Source organism: Rhincodon typus, chromosome 2, assembly GCF_021869965.1.
Source record: "Rhincodon typus isolate 14 chromosome 2, sRhiTyp1.1, whole genome shotgun sequence".
Classification (NCBI taxonomy): Eukaryota; Metazoa; Chordata; class Chondrichthyes; order Orectolobiformes; family Rhincodontidae; genus Rhincodon; species Rhincodon typus.
Window position 1 is genome coordinate 37,647,369 of NC_063333.1, and position 11,385 is coordinate 37,658,753.

General features: G+C 39.8%; 1 protein-coding gene across 3 annotated transcripts in view; it reads left to right on the top strand.

The window, feature by feature from the left end:
* The window catches only part of LOC109935405 (rho GTPase-activating protein 21), a 236,932-nt gene that overhangs the window by 87,012 nt on the left and 138,535 nt on the right, over positions 1-11,385 (top strand). For 2 of the 3 annotated variants that reach the window (XM_048612239.1, XM_048612246.1), the window contains exons 3-4: positions 73-252; positions 4,137-4,161. The exons of the other annotated variant lie outside the window; for it this stretch is intronic. In XM_048612239.1, the coding sequence (XP_048468196.1) occupies positions 73-252; positions 4,137-4,161 (205 nt within the window). The remainder of the gene's footprint in view (positions 1-72; positions 253-4,136; positions 4,162-11,385) is intronic. 3 annotated transcript variants of the gene reach the window in all.

Below are 11,385 nucleotides of genomic sequence, written 5' to 3' on the forward strand. Positions count from 1 at the left end.
GTTTTAATGATTCTTTATTTGTATTCCAGTAAAAATTGCTATTGCCCGTTCTTAATTGTTTTTGTTTTGTAGGGAAAAAATAAGAAAAATGGAAGTCGACAAGTTGAGACCATCTCTCCATTGGTGGAAGACATTTTCTCATGGCCAGGCCCAAAAACTATTAGTCTACGAAGAAATTCACAAGGTTTTGGATTTACGCTGAGACACTTCATTGTCTACCCCCCAGAATCAGTGGTGCATACCAACATAAAGGTTAGATACTTAAAATAATCACCAGCTCTTAGTGAAATCAAAATGTGTTACTTTCCAAAACACTCTCTTGTTGAAAACTTATTTTTGTTTAATTTAAATACTAAATTAAAACAAGGTAATGTCAATAACTAAAAATCCATTGAATAGAATTTTAAATTACTGTGGAAAGTTTTTAAGCAACTTACTGTAAAGGCGAAAACAGTTAACGATTTGTATGCACTAAGATCAGAATATAAAACAAAATGTTTTTGGAATAAATAATCTAATTTTTGTAATACAAGTTGTATGCCAACCTGTGCTTCTACATTGAAACATTTTGTAATTTGTGGTTGTCTTAAATTAATCTTTCATTCAACAACAAAATGATGCTTGCGTCCACAGCACTTCAAAGCTTTATTTAAATACATTAAACATTTTTGTCGTTCTTTAAAGCTTGAGGATTTTACCAATTGTGAAAGAAACCATTTATTCCACTTTCTAGTTGAAGGCTTAGTTGTTTTTGTAAGTTAAGCTTCTTCAGGTGTCATAGACTTCATTTAGTATCCTGATTTAAGTCAGATGTCAGTTGATTTTTTTTTCCAGTCTTGGTATTTGTCAAAATTGGCATCCGTGGTAGATAGTGCTTCTATTTATGAATCATTTCAGAATGAATATGATCAGTTCTTCCGTCTAAACCACAGGTTATGGGTCTGATTGGAAAGTCCTTTGTTCTTTTAAATGTTCGCCATTGCAGTTATACTTTCATTCCTTAGAATTCCAACAGTGCGGAAACAGACCACTCGGCCTAACAAGTCCACACCAAACCTCCAAAGAGCATTCCACCCAGACCCATCCCCTTGCTGTATCTGTAACCCTGCATTTCCCATGGCCGATGCACCTAACCTAAACATCGCTGAACACTGTGGGGCAATTTAGCCTGGCCAGTCCACTTAATTTTGTACCGTGGGAGGAAACCGGAGCACCCGGCAGAAACTCTCACCGACATGAGAATATGCAAACTCCACACAGACAGTCGCCCGAGGATGTTATTGAACCTGATCCCTCGCGCTGTGAGGCAGCACTGCTAACCACTGAGCCACCGTGCCACCCTTAGTGTTTTTGATTTCTGTTTTAGATCATGAGGTATCACAACTGAGGGCTGTGTGCTTCAAATAGGAAAAAAATGCTTCCGTAATGTAGCTTCTCAGTTTTGTTTTAAAATGAGAAATGTTGTGAACGTCGGAACAAAAACATGCCATTTAGTTCCCCAAGCTACTGTGGCTGTTGTTGCCATCATGACTCTGCGGTTTACCTCCATATACCTGTCTTTGCAACATTATACAATGATCCCTATAATTTATCCAGATTTATTCAGAATTAAAACTAGCTTCTGATCTAGCATCAACTGCTATTTTCGAGAGGGCGTTTAACTCCTGTAGAAGCATTTTTAAGTTTTCCTCCTGAAATGTCTGGCTCTGATTTCTTTTGATGATCCCTTTGTGGTTTAGTTTCCCACTATGTAACTAACCTGTTCCTCTTAATAGGTTAAATTTCAATTATATGTGGTTGACTCTTTAACTGCTATATGAAATGGTCTAGCAAGCGACTCTATAACAAGCACTGTGGAGTCTAAAGAAACGAATGAATCAGATGGGCTGCCTGACATCCATTTAAGGCACTGGAAAGGCAAACGGAAAACACAGCTCTGTTGATACTGCATGGTCCTTAGTAACGTCTGGAGGCCCTTGCCAAAATGAGGAATGCAGTCTCACATGCTAGTCAAGCGATAGCCTGACATAATCATACCTACAGAATTGCACCTTACAAATATCCCACACAATGCTATCACCGTATCTGAGTTTGCGGCTGAAACGGAAAGCCACCATGTTGAACACTACTTGAGGATGCACTGAGGGCAGCAAGAGTGTGGAATGTATTGAGTGAGGGGACTTTGTCTGTCACAGAGTGGCTCAGCAGCACCTCACTGACCAAAGTGGTCAAGTGTTAAAAGACGTAGCTGCTTGACTGAGTTTGCATCAGGTGGTGAGGGATCAAGAGAGAAAAACATGCTTGACCTACACTCACCTGTCTGCCTGCTGCAGATGCACCATTCCATGCCCGGATCAGTAAGAACAATCATTGTGCATCGGAACCGAAGTCCCGTTTTCACTTTGAGGATATCATTCCCATGCTAAATGGAATAGTCTATCTAGCAACTTTGCCCACGGTAGCTCACGAATGCCCAGCTATGAGTTGCTAGATCTGTTCAATCAGCAGTAGCAGAATCATACTCCAACACAATTTACAACAATCGTCAGTTGGAAGGGCTGAGTGGATAATTCACCAGCTTTGCAGATCTGCTCTCCATCAGTAAAGTCATCAACAATGCTATCGAGTTCCGTTTAGCAATTTCTGCTGCCTGATAGGACCAATCAGCTCTTGACCTCATTACAGCCTTCGGTCAGATATGGACAAAAGAGCTGATTTCTAAAGGTGTGGTGAATGTCCTTGACCATCAAGGCTGCATTTGATAGTGTGGCATCGGGGAATGCTTTGCAAAACTGAAGTCAGTTGGAATTGTGGTTGGGGGAACTCTTGTCATACTTGGCACAAGGGAAGATAGTTGTAGTTGTTGCAGGACTACTTGTCAGCAGTTCCTCAGGGGACTGTCATTGGGCCAAGCATCTTTAGCTGCTTCATCAATGAACTTTCTTCATAAGGTCAGAAGTGGGGATGTTTGCCAATGATCACACAATATTAAGCACCATTTGCTATTTCTCAGATAAGAAGCAGTCCATGTCCAAGAGCAGGACAACCTAGACAACATCCAGTTTTGGCTGGCAAGTAACATTTGTGCCACACAAGTACCAAGCAATGACCATTTCCAACAAGAGAGAATCTAACCATCACCCCTTGATATTCAATGGTATTACTATCACTGAAATCTCCATTATCATCATCCTGTTGATCGGAAGATACACTGCAGAAATTCATCAATGCTCCTGAGACAGCACTTTTTAAAAACCCATGGCCACTACCATCTAGGAGGAAAAGGGCAGAAAATACATGTCAACATCACTGCCTGCAAGTTCTCCTCCAAGCCATTTGCCTTTTAGACTTGGAAATATATTGCAATAAACTTCAAGTCAAAATCCTGAAACTTGGTCTCTAAAATGAATTAGCCTTTTAATTTCTAAATGCTGGTAAATAAAACTCCATTTAATGTAATCTTTCATTGTATTTTTAGCCATGGGAATCCATGTGTCTTCTGGTAATTCTACTCTTCTTTCCTTGCAAGACCGATTTATCTGTCCTAAGGTGTAGTGCTCAGCTGTGCAGCGTTCAAATGTGATGCAAAGTCCTAGCTCTATTATTTTCTGTACATGCTTGTGATGTCATGATGATTCCGTCCCTGGAACCCTGAGTCTCTTTTGAGCTTCTGTTGTTTCTAGCTTTTCACCATTTATAACATGACTTGTTTACCCTCTTTAGATCCAAAGTAGATTATCTCATTTACTTACGTTAAAATTTATTGGTCACCAGGTTTTTATCCTTTCATTTAATCTATTTATAATACTTCTTGCATCTAGTGGCACTTTAATTGGACCAAATCTTTCCAGAAGTTGTGCCATTGCTGTTTGAGTTAGCTGATAATTGTTTGTAGAGTTCCGAGTAACTTGTCCTCTGGTATCACTTAATGATAAAGGTCATGGCTTCTAGTTTATGCAGGTCTGCCATTAAGGAACCTAAGGTCTGACTTGAGTGGGGAATTGTAGGAAACACACCATGATAATTTTATGCTGTACTTTTTAGAATACTAGTTTATTATTTTTGTGGGCTTAAATCCACTTATAAACATTACTGTTGTTCGATATTATATAAATAATTGTAATTTTTTTTGTCAGGATGAAGAAAATGGAAATAAAGGGGGTGAGTATGGCCTATCTTGTGTATAATTTTGTAATCTCATTTATAGCATTAGGCACTGTTTTTAACATGCCATGTGATGCTTCAACATGCTAGGCCGTGAAATCGTGGTTTTCAGTTATATGCCATCTACATACGTGCAGGTAGATTTTGTTTTAATTGCATAAAATGTTTTCTCAAGTACTATGCATGAGGAAATTTTGCACTTGCTTCAATTTTGTGGGTATGTAAGTAAATACTTAAGGTCTGTGCTCCCCTCTGAAATGTACCTACTAAGTAGGAGTGAATGTTTTTGACGTCAAGTAGACACGTAGCGGATCTCATTCAATTTGGCTAATTCTTGATGTTGATTTTTTTGATTTTTAGATGAACGTATTCTTACACAGTTTAAAGCTGTGGTAGCTAGAAATCTGAAATAAAAGTGGGTTGGAAATATTTAGGTCTAGCAGCATTTGTAGAAAGCAAACAAATTAAACTTTGAGATGAATTTTCTGAAGTTCTGATGAAAGATCATTGATCTGAAACAATTAACTCAGTTTTTCCCTCCAACAGGTAGTGATCGACCTAATAAGTGGTTTCAATGTTTCCTTTCATCAAATCCATATGCTTTTTTTTTGAGGATCCGGTCAGGGAGCTGTTTAATTTTATGGCTTGTTGCATTCATGTACTAGCAAATTTTGTTGCATATGCTTAAAATTTGTATCTTCTCTACACGGCCCAGAGATGAGCTCAAGTTCAGTTTCTGATTGCTATCTAGTAACCTGCACTCTGCTTTTCATGCATAAGGGAATAAGTGAGAGAGCGAAGCAAATCAGCTGGCTGAAATATTCTGACCTGTGTACAATATCATATGGAAACATGTCAGTGTATAGATGAGAAGAACTCTACTTTAACTTCTAAAGTGATTTCTATGGAGACCATTTTATCTGTATTCTGTAACTAGAAGAGAATATTTTCTGTTGCTCCACAGTTTACTTCCCTATTTCAGGTTAAAACCTTATCTCTCGGTTCAGCAAACGAAAAAAGAGCTTGCCTTTCTACAAAATCTTTTATGATCTCAAGATGTCTGAAAGTACTGCACAGCTAATTAAGTACCTTTATACTATAGGGGGAACATGGCAATCAACTTGTGAACACCATTTTCTATAAATGAGTTAAATAACCAGGCAGTCTGAGTTTGGTTGAGGGGTATATGTTGCACAGAGGTTTTGGTTCAGATGAGCACAATCTGTTGAACAAATTACTATTTCTGTGTTCATGCAGAGGGTGGTGCATGTATGGAATGAGTTGCCAGAGGAAGTGGTGGAGGCTGGTACAATTACAATATTTAAAAGGCATCTGGGTGGATATATGAATAGGAGAGGTTTAGAGGGGAATGGGCCAAATGCTGGAAAATGGGACTACATTTATTTAGGATATCTGGTCAGCATGGACGAGTTGGACTTGAAGGGTCTGTCTCTGTGCTGTATATCTCTGACTCTAAAATGCTAACGTTCTGTCAGAGATGTTTGAGTGAAAGTAATGCATTCTAACTTGAAGTGTACTTGAGGCTGGCAGCGCACAGATGAAAAGGTTCAATTAAATATGAAGGAAGGAGATTTTTAACGTATTTAGGAGTTATTTAGCATTTTCTTGGACCAAGTAAAAATGTCTTGCGATGGCATAACATCCTTGGAATGTTTGCAAAAGCCACAAGTCTGGAGGAACAAGCTTGAATCGTGTGTACTTACTATGCTAGTCCATAAAGTTTTACACAGTAGTTTCCAGGAGGTATTGTTTATTTGTTGTGCTGCTCTGCTCCAGTTGATATTTTCTTAAACAACAGCCTTGAGAATGAAGTTTAAAGATCTAAGCAACACACCCACAAATCATTTTTTAAACAAAAGATATTTAATGCCCAAGAAGCAATCATTTTGGAGTGCACTAATTAAAGTTCAATTCTTGTTCTAATACATAATCCATAGAAATATTATTTAACATATAACTAATTAAACCCGCTTTTCTCTGCTCTCAATCCCACAGTGCTCCCCCCACAACCGCCCCAACCCCCAAAAAATACTTTGCTTCCTGATTTACTCTTTAGGAATCTTAAATATTTGGCATTTAAATTTAGAGCACATTCAAAGTGACAGTTTTTTTTATTGGCACTAAATTTTGCTGATCCTCCAGTTGCTTCACTCTAAAGCTGCATTCTCCATATTCTTTAATCTAGTATTATCTTTAAGCAGAGTCTCCATTTAAGTGTAAATTTTCCATAATTTTCAGTCTGACCATATCATTGTTTCTGCATCTTTATTGATTTCAGAGGCAACTATATTGCAATATTTTGTGATAATTAACCACATTCATTGTCTCGATTAAATGTGCCCACTTCTCCGCTTGATAGAATTAGTTACAAACAATATTGAGCAAGTGGCCCAGATCTGGCATCCAGTGCTGGACATTGGAACACATCTCTGCATTGCAATGACAGCCTTTTTTTAAAAATCAAAGTGGTGGAGTTTCTATGAGCTAAAGAGTATTAACTACTTATTAATTTAACATGTCAGTCATTTCACTGGGGTGGGGGGTGCAGCCAAATGTATTTCAATTTTGTGGCTCGCACTTGAATCTTTAGTTTTTTAGAAGTGAAATTTAAAATGCTTTCTCTTTTCAACTTGTATAATTGTTTGGGTTTTAGTTAGTAAGAGTGTCTTATCTGTTTGTTTAGAAATTGAGATTCATTTGTTCTGATAACTGGTAAAAATTTCATCTGGTATCTGGACAAATGCTGTGTACATTAAATGCTATTTCATTGCTGTTAACTCTTTAACATACATCTGAATGAAGCAAAAAGATGATAAACTGTCTAGTGTAAGAAATGCTGCCAATGCTAGGTAAGAGACAAAATTCAAGGTCCATGCAGTAGTATCTGTGGAGAAGACCGACCATTTCAACATTTGAATGAGGCAATAAATTATTGAGCCGCATTTTGAGAGCGGTAGGGTAGAGTATTTCCAAATGAATAAATCCGAATGGGATCAATGGGTGGCACGGTGGATCAGTGCTTAACACTGCTGCCTCACAGTGCCAGGGCCCAGTTTCAACCAACTTTCTGTGTGGAGCTTGTGCATCCTCCTTGGCTGCATGGGTTTGTTCTAGGTGTTCCAGTTTCATCCCACAGTCCAAAGATGTATAGGTTAGGTTGATTAGCCGTGGGAAGTGTAGGGTTACAGTGCTAGGGTTAGGGGGGTTGCATCTGGGTGGAATGCTGTTTGCAGGGTTGGCGTGGACTTGATAGGCTGAACGGCCTGCTTCCACACTACAGGGATTATGTACATTTGTGATCTATATCTCGTGAAATCTTTTGCAAATGCAGAAAATCAAGTACATATCATGAGCGCTCAATCTGTGCTCCCTTCTAAGTCGTACATCAAACTGACTTGAACATGTGCTGCTATTATTTTCATTGTTGCTTGGCCAGTATCTGAAAGCATCCTACTTAACACCATAGTACAGCCATTGCCAAAAGTACTGCAACGAGAGTATCCACCATCAGTAATTTCAGAATTCAGAATGGGCATGAAACATTGCCTTACCAGCATCACTGAAATCTTGTAAATTTGTTTTTTTAGTTGAAATTTACATTCAAAAAAATGAAATTGCAATAATGACTTGGAAACAACTGAGCATTTGCAAGTTTTGGCTGCTGGTATCAGGCATCTCCGGGTTTGATCAGCTCCATGGTTACGGTCTTCTGTTTTAATTGCCATGTAAATATTTCCTCTGCTCTTTCTCTGATATGGTCTAATTTGTAACTAATTGTTCTGTGATTTTTAGATGTTCCTATTATCGTGACTTGTTCTCTTTTATCGTCTTGGTTAAATAACAATGTTAGGGGTCAGGAGAAGCTCAATGAACCATAATCAAGGAAAGCACCTGATCAAGATTTTCAATGTTCCATAAATCTGGATGATTTTTTTTATTGCATCCAGGACCCTCTATCTGTTATTTCCTCCTTACATTTGCTGCAACAATCTAAATTGTTTCTGATGCACACAGTATCCAAGTAACTAACTCAAAACTATCTTTAGTTAGAAAGTAATACCACTTTCATAGGGTGCTTCCCAAAAAATAAATGGAAAATAGTGATTAAAATGCCATTATTGAAATCCGAGAACCAAAGTGGGAAACTGCATTTTAAAAAATGCATTCCTCGTGCATTAGGGTTGCTGGCAGGGCCAACATTTAGTGTGTATCCCAAGTTGCCCTTGACAAGGTGGTGAGCTGTTGCCTTAAAGCACTGCAGTGCATGTGCTCTGGGTAGACCTATAATGCCATTAGGGAGAGAATTTCTGGATTTTGACCCAAAGACATCGAAGGAATAGAAATATATTTCCAAGTCAGAATGGTGAGGGACTCTGGGCAGCTTACAGGTGGTGATGTTCCCATGTATCTGCTGCCCTTGTCTGAAATGAAAGTAGCTGCTGACTTGGATGGTGCTGTGTCAGGGGCTTTGGTGAATTTCTGTAGTGTGTTTTGTAGATGCTGCTACTGAGTATTGGTGGTGGCAGGTGTAGATGTTTATGGATCTGGGACTCTGGAATTCAGTCAAACAGGCTGTTTTATCCTGGATAGTGTTACGTTTCTTGAGTTTGTTGGAGTTGCACTCATCCAAACCAGTGGGGTATATTCCATCATGCTGCATTTCTAGCCTTTAACCTACTCTTGCAGTCACTGTATTTATATGATGAGTCCAGTTGAGTTTCGAGTTTACAGTAATGCCCTCAGGATGTTGACAGTGATAGTAATGCCAATGAATGTCAAGGTGCTATGGTTGTCTTTTACAGGCGATAGCCATTGCTTGGCAAATGTTATTGCCACTTCTCAGACCAACCCTGAATATTGTTAGGTTTTGTTGCATTTGAACATGGACTGCTTCAGTATCTTAGGAGTTGCAAATGGTGCTGAACATTCGTGCAATCATCGGTGGCCATTCCCAATCCTGGTCTTAGGATGAGGCAGTTGAATATGTTTGGGCCTAGAACACTACCGTGAGGATCTCTTCCATAGAAGGCTTGGAGCTCAAATGATTCACCTCCAATAACCAGGTCTGACTGCAACCAGTGGAGCATTTTACACTGATTGCATTGACTCTGGTTTTGCTAGCGTTCCTCAATGCCGAACTCTGTCAAAAGTGGCCTTGTTGTCAAGGACATTCACTCTCACCTCCTATCTGGAGTGCAGCTCTTTTGTCTATGTTTGAACCAAGACTTGAGGTAAGGAGCTCAGTTATCCTGGTAGAGCTTAGACTGGGGTTGGTGACTAAGTGCGACCTACTACCACTGTTGATGACATCTTCCATCACTATATTGATGTTTCAGTCAACTGATTGGGCAGTAACTGGCTGAGTTGGGTTTATCCTATTTTTGTGTACAGGACATACTTGGGAAATTTTCCACTTTGGTTAGATGCCAGTACTGCAGCTGCACCAGAAGAACTTGGCTAGGAGTGCAGCAGGTTCTGGAGAAAATGTCTTCAGTACTGTTGCTGGACTGCTGTCCAAGCCCACAACCTTTGCAATATCTAGTGCTTTCAACTGTTTCTTGATATCGTGTGGAGTGAATCAAATTAGCTGAAGACTGCCATCTGTGATGCTGAGGATGCTAAGAAATGGATCATCCACTCAGCACTTGCGACTGAGGATTGTTGCCAATGCTTCAGCCTTATTTTTGTACTGATTTAAGATGGAGATATTTGTGGAGTTGTCTCCTCTGTTGAATTAAATTATCCACCACTATTTATGGCTAGATGTGGCAGGATTGCAAATTGCGGAATTGCTGAGCTCTGTCTATCACTTGCTGTTTCTGCTGTTGGGCAAGAAAGTATGACTGTTTTACAGATTCACCAGGTTGATATTTCATTGAGACATAGTCTCATCTTGCTGCTTCTGGCATGCCCTCTTGCACTCTTCATTGAGCCAGGGCTGATCCTCTAGTTTGATGCTAATGGTGGAGTGGGAGAGATGCTGGCCATGAGGTTGCAGATTGTGCTGAAGTATGATTCTGATGCTGCTGACAGCCCACAACATCTCATGGATGTTCAGTCTTGAGTTACTGGATCTGTTTGAAGTCTGCCCCATTTAGCACACTAATAATGCCGCACGACACATTTTCAACGCAAAGGTGTGACTTTTTGTCTCCACTAGGAATGTGTGGTGGTCAGTCTTGGTGATGTCATGGATATTTTCATCTGTGGCAGGGAGATCGGTAAGGATCAGTTCAAGTATGTTTTTCCGTCTCATTGGTTTCCTTACCACCTACTGTAGACCTCACCTATCACCAATATCCTTTCAGGTCTGAACAGCTCTTTCAGTAGTGGGTGCTGAAATTCCCCATCCAAAGTACCTTCTGTGCCCTTGCCACCCTCTGTGCTTCCTCTAAGTGTTGTCAGCATGGAGGAGTACTGATTCTTCACCTGAGGGAGGACTGTGTGGTAATCAGCAGGTCGTTTCCTTGCCCATGTTTGACCTGGTGCTATGAGACTTCATGATATCGAGAGTCAATACTGAAAACACCGAAGGCAACACTCTCTCAACTGTATACCACTCTGAGACGGGATGTATCCATGGATAATGATGGTGATTCTGGGACATCTTAAGGTTTGATTCTGTGAATGTTATGATATTAGGCTGTTGCTTGATTTACTCTGAGAGAAAACTTCTGGCACTAACATTTTAGATAATAGTAAGGGACGACTTTGGTGAGGCGAGAGTGACAGCCCTCTGTCAAGGTTGCACTTGACCGTGAGTGGCATTATGGAGCCCTAGCAAAACTGGAACTGTGAAACAAGACCAATTCATCTGTTGGTTGGAGTCGTTGACTGATGCACAAGACAATTTTGTGGTTGTTGGAGATCAGTCATTTCAGCTGCACGACATCTCTGAGTTCCTTAGGGTAATATCCTGGGCCCAACTGTTTTCAGCTATTTCATCATAACCTTCCCTCCATCATGTCAGAAGTGGGATACTTGCCAATAATTGCAGTGTTCAGCACCGTTTGTGACTCCTCGGATACTGAAGCATTCCATGTTCAAATTGCAATGAGTCTTGAAGATATCCAGGCTTGGGCTGATGACTGGGGAAGAATATTTGCACCACGCAAATTCCAGACTATGACCACCTCCAATAGATACAATCTAATCTTGACATTCATTGGTATTACTGTTATTGAACCACACACACACATG